The sequence below is a fragment of the Episyrphus balteatus genome, chromosome 1 (genome assembly GCF_945859705.1).
Source record: "Episyrphus balteatus chromosome 1, idEpiBalt1.1, whole genome shotgun sequence".
NCBI classification, from domain to species: Eukaryota; Metazoa; Arthropoda; class Insecta; order Diptera; family Syrphidae; genus Episyrphus; species Episyrphus balteatus.
This window is the reverse complement of record NC_079134.1, coordinates 128,450,005-128,468,675: the sequence shown is the minus strand read 5'-3', so window position 1 is coordinate 128,468,675 and position 18,671 is coordinate 128,450,005. Positions and strand designations below refer to the sequence as shown.

At 32.2% G+C, this 18,671-nt stretch overlaps 1 protein-coding gene across 1 annotated transcript; it reads right to left on the bottom strand.

The window, feature by feature from the left end:
• Positions 1-2,542: 2,542 nt before the first annotated feature.
• On the bottom strand, positions 2,543-10,923 carry LOC129910748 (basic helix-loop-helix transcription factor amos-like). The gene is made up of 2 exons (XM_055988250.1): positions 10,831-10,923; positions 2,543-3,395 (listed from the first exon to the last, which is right to left on the bottom strand). Exon 2 carries the CDS (start codon positions 3,110-3,112, stop codon positions 2,543-2,545), a length of 570 nt encoding a protein of 189 aa, XP_055844225.1. The 5' UTR covers positions 3,113-3,395; positions 10,831-10,923.
• Positions 10,924-18,671: the final 7,748 nt, after the last annotated feature.

Here is an 18,671-nt window from a genome sequence, read left to right as displayed (position 1 = left end):
TTGAACCACCCAAATGGAATTTTTTTTTTCTTCTATAATTTGGTTAAAACAATATCCACGTTGATTTTTTTTGGAATTCTTCAACCAACTTTAGAAGATAACATTTTTTAGAGCCACCCTAATACGAAAAAAATCAATATAAACTCATTATTTCAAAAAAACAAGATTTAGAAATTTTCTGTGTCATTACAATTTAAATTTTTCGAAAAATGAAAAAAGTAACATTTTTTGCACCACCCTAATTAATTAATATGTTTGCTTTTAATTTTTTTTTACAATATTTACATTTATTAATAAAAAAAAATCGAAACAAGTAGAGTCAAATAAATTTCTTCTTGAGTTCTGCAGCAATAAAATTTTGGCTGTGTAATCTGCCCGATGTTGACGACATAATGACGTTTATGAACAGCAGAACTGCAGTTGGACTAAGTTAGTCCGATCGCAGATCTGACTTTATGAACACAACTAACGCAGGCCTAAGTTAGGCAGACGTTTATTTATTTTTTTTTTTATATAATTTGCGTGCACTAAAGGGTACACTTCGCTCGAGACATTTCTCTCGAGACATTTCTCTCGAGACATTGTCTCATGAGAAGTGTAAATGTCTCACGGGACATGTGTCATGGGACATAGCTCATGGGACGTGTCTCATGGGACAAGTCTCATGGGACATGTCTCATGGTAAATGTCTCATGGGGCATTTCTCATGAGATATGTCCCGTAAAATATGTCCCATTAGACATGTCCAATGAGACATGTCTCATGAGACATGTCCCATGATACATTTTCCATGAGACATGTCAAGTAAAATGAATTTTCAAAAATCTTGGTTGCTGAATTATTTGCAATCGAATTTTTTTTTTTTTTTCGGAAGCCTGATATTTTCGGATCAAAGTCCCGAAACAAGTTTTGGATTACAGATTATGAGATCACAGTGAACAGGCCTATGTATTGTATGCATCCAGCTAAAAAAATTACAAATTTATTTTTTTAAGATTTCTTGTCTAAAAAAAGAATTTTCAAACATTTTCTCCAAATCGATCGAATGAGATATCAAATGAAAGGACTCTTTAGACTCTATTCATAACTGAAAACCAAAAGTTTGTATAGGAGTTCGGGTTGCTGATGTTGTGCCAGCATGTTTTGGTTTTCATTTTATGATAATTCAATCAATTAATTTTGAAAATTTGGAAAAAAAATTTACAAAAAGTACCTACACTTTTTTCTTATCAATACCTCTGTCTCGCATAATTTAAAAATACATACTAAATACTGAGATAAATAGCACAATAGCCACTTTTGTTTTTTTTTTTTCCTCTTTTGACCCATAAAGTCCCTTTTGGTATAGTCTTTTTTGGTAAAAACATAAATTTTTTCATAAAATATTGCTAATCCGTAAATTTCATGTCGACCATAAATTTCCATTTAGAGTTGCAAAACACAGAAAGACCAACCACCTAAGGGTCAATTAAAGTCCTTTTTTTAAAACTCCTCCCGATTCTCGTTTAGGGTTCATCATAGCGGCATATTGACTAAAAGCCAACACCATCAAGAGAGTATCTTCACCCTTGAAATTATGGTAATTTATTCAATTTACAGTTAAAAAATAATTACCATCTATCAAATATGCCACACCAGTGTATTTTAAATTTAACCACCGCATATTCCTTAAGGACTTTACTCATCAAAAAAAAAAAAAAATAACCATCCCAAGCGAAAAACAACTCAACCATAATAAAAATCTGATAACACAGCAAAAAGCAAAATAAAAAAAAAATAAAGGGAGATCCTATTTCCCTTCCTTTTTTTTACACATCGCCGACTCACCCGCTATATACTCTGTTTAATCTTATAAAAAGTACACAACACACACACACTTAAACACATCCAGGACCTAGGACATCCCCAAACCACGAGGACAACACACTCCTCCAGACAAAAAAAGGACACCGAACAAGAAATAAACACAAAAATTCCGATCCAACCGAACTGATAAAGAATGTTTGGTTGGAAGCCATCTGCTAACACCTATACAGCACTTGGCATGATTTAAACGCGCGGCTACTTCACTTCTTTCGCATTTGCACCACACCAAAAAAAAAGGACTTTCAGATAAGTGGAGAAAATAACAACATGTCAGTTTGAAATGAAATGAAACAAAAACAAAATAGAATAGAATTTGAAAAAAAACACTAATCGATTTATTATCCTTCCGAGTGTTGTTCTACAAAAATATCTCTTCGTAAATACCTAACAATAAACTATGAACTACTACACTAAATCGCTCTCTGCAGGATTCTCCTCCGCCACAAGGACAATATTGTTGTGCTTTTTTGTTTGATTTAGTTTCCTTTCTTCTTTTTTTTTTTTTTGGTGTTTCTGTTGTTCTTGGGTTTATAAAAATGCTTCTCCATCTTCCTTCCGGCGAAGTGTCCTCAATTTTTTCGATATCACTTGTTCTGTTGTCACACACTGGCACTTTGCGATAAATTCACTCACTGGCCTGGAAATTTCCTCTAACTGCTGTTGCTATCCGAAGTTCCTATTGCAAACTAATTCCTTGGCAAGAGTTGTTGTTGTCCGTAAATAGCGAGTATGTTTGTTCGTCGCCACCTTTCTCCAGGAGCTCACACAATGCCACTATATAGGTTTGGGCCATTTGTAGTGTTTCGAACTTGGAAAGTTTCTGATCGATTGCTGGAGCTGGTACAACTTCTCGAAGACGGTCAAAGGCCTCGTTTAATCCGTTCATTCGTTTGCGTTCACGGGCATTGGCTGCTTGACGGCGTTTTTTCAGAACCGTCGGACTTGGTGGCTGGGAGGAACGGTTATGTCTGCTTCTTAAGGACTTTTGGGACGAAGATGAAGTCTCACCGGGCTCTAAATTGTCATAGAATTGCTGGGAATTTGTAAGAGATGTGACGTCATTGACAATATATTCCACATGCCAATTGTCCAAACAGCTTTGATTGTAGGCTTCTCCAGTTGAAACTACTCCTTGAAACTGATATGGACTACCAGGATAATTTGAGCTATCCTCCTCGGAAGAGTACGGGAAATCCGTTAGCGATGTATGATGTAGGCGATGTCGAGTAGTTGACTCTGAATTCATATTTCTGTGTGAATTTCTTGACTTCTTGCAATAGACTGACCAGAAATCCAACTATGACCTGTCTGGCAGAGGTAGTCAAGTCGTCCTTCTGGCACACGATGACACACACATTGACCGAAAAGAGTAACAGACGGGAGGACTTGCTTCAGGTCTGTGATCACTTTTGGTGGAGGGGGTTGACGCACGGAAGAATCATCATTTCATCATCATCAGTTGCGGCATATTAAGGGGATGAGTCGCATGCCATGGAATGTGATCGTATAATTTCAGTGCACCAACAACCCTTCGGACAGGAGAAGAATAGTATTTGGTTATAATCAACGTTTTTAAATGTTTTTTTTTTTTTTTTTTTTTATTTTTACTAGGGACTGGTTGAGTCCTTGTTTCTTCCTTATTTCTGTTTTTTTTTTTTTTATTATTATTTTTGGTCGTTGGCCTGGCACGCGCCATATGTTGGCAACATATGTGCTATATAACTTGGATCAAACCTTAATTTTTTTTTTTTTTTTGTTCCTGTTGATGTTGATGACGGTAAAGTGTGTAATTTCTTTCTCTCTGTGAATGAATTATATTAGCCACACTGTTAGTAGTGTTTTTGTTAGTTTTTGTATTGAGGGTTGAAAAATGATGATATTCTTGGTTCTCTCTATTTAAAATTAGGTGGTTTGGTCGTTTGGATGGAGATGCGAAGAGGGAAAGGGAGTAGGTTTTGTTTTTATTTGAATTGACCAATTGTTCTTCACTTGAGTAATTTGCAAATTGATAGATAGATTCTGTTTTTTTTTTTTGTTTGTGTGTTTAGAAATACTTTTTATGAAATGACGTTTTAATAAGGGATCAGATGAAATAATTGTTACTAGTTAAGGAGGGATTTGAAAAGTTATAATTGCAGGAACATTTTACTTTAAAGAGTAGGGAGCACAAATATAATTTTTTTGATCAATTTGAGAGCAATATTGAGTTAGTTTAGAAAATGTATTTGAAAAATTAAAGGATTTCTAAGAATATAACTTAATTACGTTTTTTAAATTTCATATCAATAAAAAATGGCGTTTTTTGGAGACTCTCCAGAGGGGTTTTTGGAATTAATTTTTTTGGACAAAAAATAACGGTACTTGTCATATACCGATTTTAGTAAAGTTGAAATTGCTCAAAAACAGCTCCAACGATTTTGTTCACAAAATTCAAATGTAAGTTTTAAGACAAGGTCTATCTTTTAATGAAAATTTTTTTTTTTGAAAATCATTAACCGTGTTTTTTTTTTTTTTTTAATCCAATATTCTCCGAAACGGTTTATTCGATTTAAACGAAACTTTTTGGGAAGAAGCACTTATATAATTTTAATATAAAGCTAAGTATACAGTTCTTCTAGCAAAAAAAAACCAATGCATTTCTTAAGGGAGATATTTTTTTTTGATTTTTTCCGAAAAAAAAAAAATTCTTTTAACTCACCACAGCTGTAAACCAAAATCGAAAAAAAAAAATTTATAATCACCACGATTTTTTCTCTCGCAAAATAATGTGCAGCCCATTGTTTTTGGGGAAAAAACACAGATTACCACAGATATTTTTTTTTCAAGAAAAAAATTTTTTTCTTCACCACTTATTTTTTTTTATCAAAAAGAACTGTATACTAGGCTTAAATAAAATTTTGAAAAAAATAATTTTTGGATTTCAAATGAAATTTGAAAATTTTTTTTTTTTGAAAAATAAAATTTTCGAAATCGGGACATTTTATTTTTTTTTTTGAATGTTTGTTTTTAGATGTTGATTAGTGATGGCATACAAATTTTATCTTAAAACTTTTTTTCCAAAAAATTATTTACAAAAAATTATTTTTTTTAAAAACGGCTCTAACGATTTTGAAAAATTTTTTTTTTTTTCAAAAATGCATCTTAATATATCTCGACTGAAAAGGTAAAGTATCTTAAGATGTTTCGCGTTGTTTTGTTGAACCTCAGTGCCATCTTAAAGGCCTACAGTTCTGTCTTATTGGCATCTTTCTATCTCACCCCTTTGCTTTTTTATGCACAAAAACAATTTCATCTTATGTTCAAAGAACACATATTCAAAACCTTAAGTATACTTAAGATTATATTGGGTTAAGATTTTTTTATTTTTGTGACATCTTAAATTATCTTATGTTGACTTAAGATATTTTCGCGCGTGCAAGCAGAAACAAAAAGTCATCCTTAAGTTGACATAAGATATAGCCAAGTTAAAGAATTCCAAGTAGAAGAGATGGTCTATTCAGACCATATGCCAATTGTGTTGACTTTGCAATTATCTGGATTTCAGTCGTCGGAAGAAATGAGTCTACTTCCTAAACTGATATGGTTGAAACATACTGAAAACAATTACAAAACACGAATGCAACAAAACATATTAACAAAAGAAGAAGGTGATTTTGGAGTAGAGAGTTGGACGGCAGAAGAGATGATAACAACTATCAAAGACGTTGTGGGCGAGCAGAGAAATCTAACTGTTCAAAAAAAGTTTAAAGAAAGCTGGTTTGATGCAACGTGTATGACCGCCAGGAAAAATGCTTTCAAATGGCTCAATAGGTGGAGAAGGGATCCGTCTGAAATCCTAAGAAAAACATACCTTGAAGCTAGTCGAAAATACAAACATACATGTAAGATGAAAAGAAAGCTATATTATCAATCTCTATGTACCAGTCTTAAAAACGTAAAAAATACAAAAGATTGGTGGGAAATTGCAAACAAATTACGAAATAGGAGCCACAGAAAAGGACCTAACATAAAAAGCAGTGATTTTAAAGACCACTTTGAACGGCTCTTGAATCCACCACTTCAAAACAATGTAACATTGGAAGACATGCAACAGTACTTGTGGGATGAACAACTTGATGGTGAGATTACGAATACCGAAATCCTACAAGTTCTTAATAAAGCTAAGATAAACAAAGCTGCCGGATACGACCGGGTGCCGTACGAATTCTTTATTCATGCTCCACAAATACTCTTAGGCCCAATTTATTCACACTCCATTAAATTTAAAGTCTCCATTAAAAACGGGAAATTTTAAAATTTGTATGTGATTTGACAGATTTTTTATTTTTAATGGGGCCTTTAAATATAATGGAGAGTGAATAAATTGGACCTTAGACCGACTTGTAGGAATATATAATAGGATTCATCTAACAGAAAGAGTTGAACCATCTTTTAAGAAGTCCTTGATCTTCCCCATCTACAAAAAGGGTGATATAAACCTAGCACAAAACTACAGAGGGATCTCCTTTATGGATGCTATGGCGAAAATTTACACAGGCATACTGCTCAAACGGCTACAGGATTGGGAAAAAAGAAACAGGGTTCTTAACGAATATCAAGCTGGGTTTAGAGAGGGATATAGTACAGCAGATAATATATTCAATCTACTGAACATAGTTAGAATCAGAATGGATGAAGGTAAAAAAACATACTGCTTCTTTGTAGACTTCAAGGCAGCGTTTGACAGTATCAGTCGGAATGCTCTGTTTGTCAAACTAAAAAGAATGGGTTTGTCAACAAAATTTCTTAATATTATAAAAGATCTGTATGCAGGGACAGCCAGTGCAGTATGGGATGGAAGCAAACTTTCAGAGTGGTTCGATACAAAAATGGGTGTGAAGCAGGGCTGTCTCTTAAGTCCTTTATTATTCGCTCTTTTTATCAACGATATGCACGATTGTATAGGTGGTGGAATACAAATAAATGAACATGTCATCCGAATGTTGTTGTATGCGGACGACATTGTAGTTTTTGCGAACACACCAAAGGACCTGCAAATAATGATAAACAAGCTTGAAGAGTATTGCCAAGATTGGAATCTTATTATCAATCTCGAGAAGTCTAAAATCATAATATTTAGAAAAAATGGTGGCAGAAGAAGCAACTTAGAAAGATGGACCCTCGGAACTGATGAAATAGAGGTGGTCAACAAGTATAAGTACTTGGGCCTATGGCTGACACCAGGGTTGAGCATGACCGAGCATTTCAAGGATAGAACGCATCAGGCAAAAACGAGCTTAAACTTGACTTGGCAATCTTTTGTTTCGAAAAAGGATATTAGTAATTCGTCAAAACTCGAACTCTTCAACGCAGTAGCAAGGTCAATTCTGGGATATGGTGCACAGGCCTGGGGACATCAGGAGTATGACGAAATGGAAAAGGTCCAACGATATTTCCTAAAAAAAATAATGAAAGTACCAACGTCAACCCCAAACTACATGCTCGTACTGGAACTAAAGTTAAAACCTCTTTTCATTTACACAATGAAATGTCACATGTGCTACATTAAGAAAATTCTCTGTCTATACGACGAGAACCGTCTCCCGCATATATTAGCTAATATAGTAGTGTCTAAAAACATATACTGGGCCACACAATGGACTAATTTATTAGAAGGAAGGCATATCCAGGAGGTTGTCGGAAATAGTAGACTATTCCAAAATGTAATAGATTTGGCTGACAACCAAATAATGGAAAGAGAATGGAGTGTGGCACTTCAAAGAGCGCAGGCGTCAACGTCACATGGAGTGTATAATATCCTTAACTACACTGAAGGAAGTAGATATATTCAGGACGAAAATATCTCATCCAAAATAGGATGGATTTTTAAGGCAAGAGGGGGACTATTTTACTTGAACGGTACATTTCCATCAAATAACAGAAATACTCAGTGTACTTTATGTAATATGCGAGAAGACGAAACATTTATCCACTTTTTTGGAGTGTGTCCTGTATTGAAAGAACTACGCATATTATACTTTGGTGCAAGAGAACTCAGTACGGAAAACATGGTGAATATTCTGAATGGCGAAGGAAACTGGAACTCACTCATAAAGTACATCTCTCTAGCTATTAAATATCGCGCCGAATTAGTAAGAGAATACAATGGCTAGAACAACAACAGAAAAACAACAACTCCAACAACAGCAATAACATAAACACCAACACCGACATCAACACAAAAATTCAACATCAACATCATCAACAACACCAATACCAACACCAACACCAACACCAACACCGACATCAACACCAACACCGACATCAACCCAACAACAACCCCAACACCAGAACCGACACCGATACCGACATCAACACCAACATCATCGTCAACACCAATATCAACACCAACATCCACACCAACCCCAACACCAACTTCAACACCAGCACCGACATCAACACAAGCATCAACACCAACATCATCGACAACACCAATACCAACACCAACACCGACACCGTCATCAACACCAACACCAACACCCACACCAACATCAACACCTACACCAACATCAATATCAACGTCAACACCAAAACCGACATCAACACCAACACCAACACCAACATCAACACCAACACCAACATCAACACCAACACCAACATCCACACCAACATCAACACCAACATCAACACCAACACCAACATCCACACCAACACCGACATCAACACCAACACCAACACCAACACCAACACCAACACCAACACCAACACCAACACCAACACCAACACCCACACCAACATCAACACCAACACCAACATAAACACCAACATCAACACCAACATCAACACCAACATCCACACAAACACCAACACCGACATCAACACCAACACCAACACCAACACCAACACCCACACCAACATCAACATCAACACCTACACCTACACCAACATCAACACCAACATCCACACCAACACCGACATCAACACCAACACCAACATCAACACCAACACCCACACCAACATCAACACCAACACCAACATCCACACCAACATCAACACCAACATCAACACCAACATCCACACCAACACCAACACCGACATCAACACCAACACCAACACCAACACCAACACCAACACCAACATCAACACCAACACCAACATCCACACCAACTCCAACACCAACACCCACACCAACATCAACACCTACAACATCAACACCAACACCAACATCCACACCAACCCCAACACAACACCAACACCCACACCAACATCAACACCTACACCTACACCAACATCAACAACAACACCAACACCGACATCAACACCAACACCAACACCAACACCGATATCAACACCAACAGCAACATCAACACCAACATCAACACCAACATCCACACCAACCCCAACACCCACATCAACACCTACACCTACACCAACATCAACATCAACATCAACATCAACATCAACATCAACATCAACATCAACATCAACATCAACATCAACATCAACATCAACATCAACATCAACATCAACATCAACAACAACACCAACACCAACACCAACACCAACACCAACAACAACATCAACATCAACATCAACATCAACATCAACATCAACATCAACATCAACACCAACACCAACACCAACACCGACATCAACACCAACACCAACACCCACACCAACATCAACACCTACACCTACACCTACACCAACATCAACAACACCAACACCAACATCAACAACAACATCAACACCAACACCAACAACAATACCAACATCACCACTAAAACTAACAACAACACCTGCAAAAACAACATCAGCAGCAGCAATCATACCCCCTAACATAAAGAACTATCTAATGGATATTTAATCGCAACAGACGACTCAACCGAGTCATTGATGCAAAATAAATGTTTTATGTTAAACTACTTTAATTAATTAATATATATATATTTTCAAATAAGATAAGATAACCTTATATTCAAATATTTTTAATCAAAAATTGTTACTCATGAATTTCAATAAAACAATTACTTACTTACTTACTTACTTACATAAGATATTATATTATATTTTAAAAAATTCCGAAAGAGTGTGAAAAGGCAAATTATCTTATGTCAACTTAAGATGTTGGAAATTAATATAAAATACAATTTATAAAAAAGCCAAACTATCTTCAGTCATATTTAACGTATTTAAGTCCTTATAACGGGAAAAATATTAAAAATATCTTTTTGAAATAAATTTAATAAAAAAGATCATAAAATTTGACATCTAAATGTTTTATACGATTAAACCTACACTTGAAAGAATTTTTGGGAGGCAACTTTGAAGTTTGTTTTTGCTCTCCTGAAAAATCATCAAAATTGACATAAGATATTTTACCTTTTCAGTCGAGATAGGTATCAATCAAAACTGCATACTTGTTTTGGAGGGCTATTTGATCTCAGATTTTGTTTTTATTTTTAACGAATTTAACCCCTTGTAGCCCCATGTGACATTTCTGTAACAAACCGAAAAAGATCGCCCAAAAGCTGTAAAAAGCATATTTTTATTCTTTTAAAGCTTCTTACATAATCTTTAAGAATTGCTTTATCGAAATAATGCGCCATATTTCTAATAAATAGCACCAATAGTTTTTAATTGGCAGTTAATGTTGAAAGTTCGGCTTTTTTGGAAAACAAACAAATTTATGTAAAAACTAACTAAAATAAATTATTTAAACTTTTTTTTTTACTGCGTAAATTTCGAAATAACTAAAGCCCTTTCCATTGACATTATTAATTTTAAAATGTACGATGTTGGGTTACAAGGGGTTAATATTTCCCAAATTTCTGTAGGTATAGAGCAATTTGATGCGACCCAGTCGTGCATTTTATTTTTTCTTTGTTAATTATCAAAAACTCTTAAGAAATTCACTTTTTAAAATCTTATTTCCTTTTTTTTCACAATCAAACAAACATCTGACAATTAACACTTTTAACTCACTTGCTCAACCCCAAAAGTAGGAGCAGAAAAACTTGGAATTTTTCTGTGCTGTTAAAATTCATGAAACATAAAATGATAGAATTTAGAACAAGTTGTGGCGAGTTTTTTTTTTCATGAAACACAAAAAACTTGTACTTTTCGGATCTTTTCTGTGCTGATAAGATCACTAAACTGCTTGTGAAAAACTGCTTTGACTTCCTTTTGCATCGTTTTACCTAATTGTTATAAAAAATACATTCATCCGAAGTCAATATCTCTATTTTCTCGTTTTCGAGTTTTCAGAACTTAAATTCATAAGTTTCAATTGAATCTGTCTAGAACTCAAATCACCGATCTCCTTAATGCAAAAAAAAAACCAATAAAAATAAATCTTGCAAACGCCGCACAGTGTGTCGTCCCCTTATGATAAATCACTTTTTTTTTTTGTTAAAAATTAATATTTTTGCTATTAAAATATAATTTAGAAGTGTCAACTCATATGAAAACATATTTATCTTACAAAATAACCCAGGTTATGTATTCAAAATAAGCTCCGAAACATGAGTATCTCGGAAATCGAAAATATTTTGAGGAATTTATGGGAATCGTTGAGAGTATATATTTCACGTTTGGTAATTGTTTGAAAAATTTTGTTAATGTTATTTTGTTTATTTGAGTGTTGTTGTAAAACGTATAACAAAAAAAATTTAATTTATAAAATTATATATGAGTTATTAAAATTTCTTTGATAAATGGCCAAAAAAAAAAAATTTAATTTTTAAACTTAATTTAAAAAAATACTTATTAAATCATATCGATAATTTTTTTATATTATTTTGCCATAGGCCTAATCTTAATATTGGCAAAGTTTGGTCTGCTTCTGTTTGCGATTACCAGAGATATTCACATTTATGTGCTACGAGTCAAGTACTCAAAATAATTCAGTTTTTGAGAAACATCTTCAAGGGGATCACAAAAATGAAAAAATCGATGTTTTTAATAATTTTTAGCCATACACAAGTAACAAAAAGCTGTTTATGTAATTAAAAATATTTTAAATATTGTGTTCAACAAGAAAAAAATTATATTTTTCTGCATACTAAATTTTTAATATAATTACTTGACCCGGCCACGCTCTACTGTGTATCATAGCGTATTTACCAACCTCGCCGATATAAGAATTTACGAAAATGCAAATAAAACGTTATTTCAAAATTTGAAAGCGATTGACAAAAAACTATTCGAGATTTGCTATGAAACGCAAATAAACATACGATTTTTTTGTATAGAGAAGATAAACAAAACAAGTTGACTTCAACTTAAGATTTCTCAAGGTAGAAAAAAGATATTGAAAAGATTTAAACGGGCTTTAAAAGAAAACATTTAGTTCTTTTAGAAACTGTCACAAATTTACTTAAAATAAATCACCACGTTCAAGAACATAACCTCAAAAACTGTTAAAAAACGACATTTCAGATTTTCTAACGGGAATATTTCAAAAACGTGATATGATAGAATTTTTCTGAGTTCGGATTCGAGTTCAACACACCAAAAACCTTACGAAAAGTATATTTTTGTTTATATATAAAATAAAAATTAATTTTGCTCACAAGTGGCTTCTTCAATAAATGTTAATTTCATAAATTTATACATAAAAAAAAAGTAATAGGTTGTTTAATTTGTTAATTTGTAATTTTGTTTTCTATTCCTGCTATAAAAACACAAAAAAAGATATTAAAACTCCAAAAACTTAGCTGCAAGTATTTATGATAAACTTTTGTATGGGCTCGACACACTGTGCGCCGCCGACTATTATATACAATATATCGCTCAATCGTTAAATTGAAAATTATAACCTCGAAACTACCATAATTTCAACAGCGAATAATTCATTTGAAATCTCAGAAATTTCTACATCTCACAACACAATCCACAAAAACTAAAACGCCAGCCGTGATATTATTGAAAATTGCAATAAAAACGATTTATCATTTCAATATAATCTTCAGAGTGAAATATCTTGTTCTCGTTTCCAATAAATCAAAACCAATATCTTGCGAATGAATTTGATATCATATCGTTTCCTTCCATCATCATCGCAAGATGGAACACTTTGGGGCAGAATGATGTTGTAGGCTACAAGTATAAATAATTTCATTTAGCGCAATATGAAATTTATTATGCCTCATTATCAAATTACGATTTAAATAAATATTTAATATCAGTGTTGTCAAATAAAATAAAATATTTAAAAATGGTTCAAACAAGGACGAAGCTTTAAAAATGTCAATGTTAATCATTTTTTAAATCATTTAATTTAAGCGCAAAATACCCTTTTTCACAAAAGTTTTAACTAAATCTCATTCACAAAACCTTAGATATTTCTCATTTAACGGGACTGCTTCAATTTTATAACCTTAACGAAAGTAACCATGAACAATTAACACTAACTACCACAATCCCATAAAATAATAATGTCTTACAGGGTTTCAACTACTAATTGATAGATATCATTTGAATTCCGAACATAATTCCCTTGATGATATCCTTATTCATTAAACTAATATCCTGTGGAATCACAAAACGCTTCCTTCCATCTTCTAACTCGTCCATCGTCCAATTGGACAAGTCATTGGAGAACTAGAATAATTTCTAAAAATTTCTCATCAAAATAAGTGCATTTCATAATAATAATAATAATTTGCTAAAATTTTCTCACAAAACTTTCAAGGATAATGATATGATATTCATTTTGAGTTGCCAAGCAAAATAAAACCAAACCAAAAAAAAATTAGCACAACTTGGGAATAAATTAATTTTATTCTCAATCTTCTGTTCATCCGGAGCAGGAGCAGCCGGAGCAAACTATACTCTCAGTAGCTGGTTTATCGACCAAAAAGAAGCCAAACCACCCACAGTTTCATTTCTCCGATAAGGACTAAAGATGTTATTATTATCCTTCTCCTCATTCATAGCTTCTAGTTGTTTTGACAAACTACCGACTACGAGTAGCTATATACCAGCAGAATGTTGATTTATCTAGAAGAGACTCAATGGCTGGCAAAAGTTGAATGGATGAAAATGATTTTAATACACATTTTTGCGGGCGAATTCGCTGATGGAAGAAATGAATACATTTTGATTCCTGCTTCTGCACTGAGTTCGTTGTAAAATAATAATTACAAATCAGTGAACCACCACCGCACAGTTAGTTTTGTGAAAAATGAAAACTTTGCGATGCGATGAAATTTTTAATGGAAATTGGAAAATCCTTTATTCGAGGATATTAATTTGAATGTAAAGTAAATACACTACACGCTCGCAGGGATTTCGAAATGCTTTTGTATAGTGCGAAAAAGAACAAAGCAAATGATATTCGTAATGCTTTGCATTGTTGAAGGTTACACGGAGAGAAAAATAAACAATGATTTTATTAAATCTTATCAACTTTTTATCAATTTAATTTATTGTAGGTACCTATACAAAAAGAACTTTTAGAAAGAAATTTTAAAAATTGTTTGAGCCGTTTCAAACAAAAATTGTTTTTTCTTATACAAAAATTTCCAAAAATATTCGGTATGCAACTTAAACGAAAACATTTATGGAAACAAACAATGTTTTTAAAAAAGTCATTGGTCCGTTTTCAAAAAAATAGATAAAAAAATGAACTTTTTTTTTTTAAATCCAAAAATTATTTTTTTAAAAGTTTTTCTTAATTTTTATATTAAAGTTACTAAAATGTTTTTGTACAAAAATTTTCATTGAAATCGGATGAAAAGATTACGAGAATTTATGACACCAAGAAACCGTTAATAACGCACAGAGAAAAATAGACCACATAAAATAGAACAAAAACAATAAGATTTCTCTATGGTTTTCATCCAAGAAGGAAACCTTATTAAAACAATCGGGTTTTCCTTATTGTTTTAAAATCTGCAAAAAAATAAAAAAAAACATGACCAGGCTGGGAATCGAACTGGAGACTTCAAATCATTAGTCGCCCACCTTACCACCTGAACCAACCTGCCATGAAAATATTGATCGCGATTTTTGTTCTAGTGCTAAGTTGCAAAAAAAATCAACTTTTCAGTCAAATTTTAATAAGATTTTCTCTATAAAAATAATAAGAAATCTCCTTAAAAAAACCTTATTAATCGTTGATTTTAATAAGATTTCCTTATGAAATGTATGGACGGTAAAACAATATGGCAATCTGTTAGTTTTTAGCGGGTCATATTTTTTTCTGTGCGGTCCAAAAACTAATTTTTTTTAAACTCATTCTATTTAAATCAAAATAAAAATAGTTGCCTTATTTATGCAAAAAAAATGGATTTATAGACATTCAGAAATATTTACCACCAGTATTAAAGTTAAAGAACGGGCATATTGGATGAGAAGTTCATTAATTAAGTTATTAAATTGAATATCTCAAAGTTAAACGAAAGAGTTGACAACCAAACTTCAATTAGTCGAATACATTAAGTGAAATCAGCATGGTGTTGCCAAATGTATAAGTAAGAAATTTGGAAAATGTAGGTACTATAATATATTAGACTGATTCAAAAAAAAATTTTTTTTTTCTTTCAAAGCATTACCGAAAAGATTGGGAAAGATTGTGTTTTTGAGTTTGGAATTTTATAACTTTTTAATGGTTCATCAAAAAGTCTAAATTTAATCATTTTCTTGTATAAAATTGAACGCTATGTAGGTACAAAAAAAAAAAAATAAAATTCCTTTAAAAAAAAAAATTTAAACAAAATCTGAATTTAAATTGCCCTCCAAAACAAGTATACGCAGTTTTGATTGATATAAGATGCATTTTTAGAAAAAAAATTTTCAAAATCGTTAGAGCCGTTTAAAAAAAAAAATGTAGGTATAAATAATTTTTTTAGAAAAAAAGTTTTAAAATAAAATTGGTAGGTATGCCATTTTGTAGAAATTACTAATCAACATCTAAAAACAAAATTTCAAAAAAATCCAATATCCCGTTTTCGAAAATTTGATTTAAAAAAAATCAAAAATTATTTTTTTTTTTTAATTTTGTTTTAGGTTTATTTTTAATATAAACCTAAAACAAAATTTCAAAAAAAAAGCTATATAAATGCTTCTTCACAAAAAGTTTCGTTGAAATCGAATAAGCACTTTCGAATATAATCGGATTTGAAAAAAACCGTTGTATGGCAGGTACCGTTAATAATGATTTTCAAAAAAAAAAAATTTGTATTAAAAGATAAACCTTGTCTTAAAACATACATTTGAATTTTTTAAACAAAATCGTTGAAGGCGTTTTTGAGCAATTTCAATTTGACTAAAATCGGTATACGACAAGTACCAGTATTTTTTGTTAAAAAAAATGTATTAAAAAAACCCCTCTGGAGAGTCGCCAAATAATGGTACATACCAAGTTTGACATCAATCCGTCAATCCGTTTAGGCTGTAGCTTCGTTTACATACAGACTGACATACGGACAGACAGACGGACTTATGGGACCCACTTTTTTGTAATATCATGGAAAAATGCTCTCTCAACTTTTTTTTTGTACGAATGCATAACTTGATATATAGTACCTATATCGCAAGTAAGAACGAGATAACAATCGGACATGACATTACGACGGTACAGAATGCCAAAAAAGTGGATATCGCAATTCTATCTATCTCTCTGTATATACCTCGAGTTAAAGCCTAAACTGCTGAAGGAATTTTCTTAAAGCTTGTCATTTAACAGTTTCGGGAGATTCATTAAAGAACAAATTGAAATTTTATCTATCGAAGCTTGCCATATATAACCAAATTAGAAATTTTTTTTCAAAAACGGCTCTGTCGATATTAGTCCGGTCAAAGAAGACATTCAACGCAGAAATAATTAGCATAGAGCTGAAAGTTGGTATACAGAGCATTTAAATGTAGATTTAAGTAAAATGTCAAAAGTCCCCAAAAATCCTATGTGGGCATAAAAAGTTATTCAAGTTTTAATGTCGAAAATGTAGGTTTTTCTTTTCTAACTTTGAAACGGGAAAAGCTATCTAAAAAAAGTATATGGATGTCTTGTAGGTTTTTGTAATTCCCTTAAAAAAAATGTTGCTACACTTTTTTTTCTACGACATTACGTTTAGAAGATATCGTGGTTTTAAAATGTGTCAAATGTCGGAAATATCGGTGTTTTGCCTATTACTCTTAAACGATGAGTTCTATTGAAAAGTTGTCTTTGAAAAACTGGTAGATAATATTGACTAAATTTTGTGTGTGTAATGTTGCAAATATAACCCAATTTTTTAAATATAAAAATAATTTAACAGTTATTAATGGTAGGTACTTGGAATACAACTTTTTTTTACCATTTCTAATTTTCTCGGAAATGACTGAGCTGATTTTAAAGAAAATTAGTATTCATTTGAGTTACACATTGCAGAGTTTGTCATCAGTAAGTCCGTCCGCAGTGCCGGTTTAAGCACTACCGGCGCCCCTGGGCAAGATTGCAAGTGGCGCCTCTAAAAAAAAATTCATCTAAAAACAATTTTTTTTAATCACGAAAAAAAGCAATAGCAGATTATGTCTTACCTCTCATATACTTGTTGCATTTATTAAAAATGTGCAGTGTATTAACATTGAATAATTATATATAGAAGTGACACCGATAGTTTCTAGCGCCACAGAATTTTATTTTTTTCGGCAATCAGATGTACTAAAAAATGTCCAGAGAGAATGGGGCTTGTCCTAGAAAATTATATTTCCAAAAATTTGTTTTTAAAAAAGGAAATTTCACTAATACAAACATTAGAAAACAAATATCAAATAAAAATAAAACGTATCGACATGTCGACATCCTAAATTAGAAAAAAAAATAAGGAAATTTTACTCACACATAAAACATAAAACAAATATCAAACAAAAATAAATCTTATCGACACATCGACATCCTATAAATGAAAAAAGAAAAAAATGGAAATTTTACTCATACATACAAAATTACACAAATATCAAACAAAAATATTGGAAAGTTATTTGACATTATAAATGTATCCATAGTAACTCGAAACTAAAAACAAAACATTTTTATTAACGACGAGAATTTAAACAAAATTAAATAATTATTGTTGTATATCCTAGGCACGTTATAGCTTATACACAGAAAAAAATATGACCCGCTAAAAACTAACAGATTGCCATATTGTTTTACCGTCCATACATTTCATAAGGAAATCTTATTAAAATCAACGATTAATAAGGTTTTTTTAAGGAGATTTCTTATTATTTTTATAGAGAAAATCTTATTAAAATTTGACTGAAAAGTTGATTTTTTTTGCAACTTAGCACTAGAACAAAAATCGCGATCAATATTTTCATGGCAGGTTGGTTCAGGTGGTAAGGTGGGCGACTAATGATTTGAAGTCTCCAGTTCGATTCCCAGCCTGGTCATGTTTTTTTTTTTATTTTTTTGCAGATTTTAAAACAATAAGGAAAACCCGATTGTTTTAATAAGGTTTCCTTCTTGGATGAAAACCATAGAGAAATCTTATTGTTTTTGTTCTATTTTATGTGGTCTATTTTTCTCTGTGTAGGGCATGAAAGTTACACTTATTTCAATAGTCCTATTAGCGTAGGTGACAAGGTGATTGCTCTTTACTTTTGCTCTTTGAGTTCGTATCCCCACAGAGATTGCTATTTTTTTATATTATATTTTATTGACAATATTATAAAATGTGTAACAACTAGCGCCTTTTTTTGCTGAATCGAAACTCCACCTGATAACTTTACTTCATGACAAATAAATTTGTGCCAAAGAAATCTGAATAAGAAGTTTTATTCACCAAAACTTATAATTAGTAAATTTTATTTTCTACGGGCCTTACCAATAATCA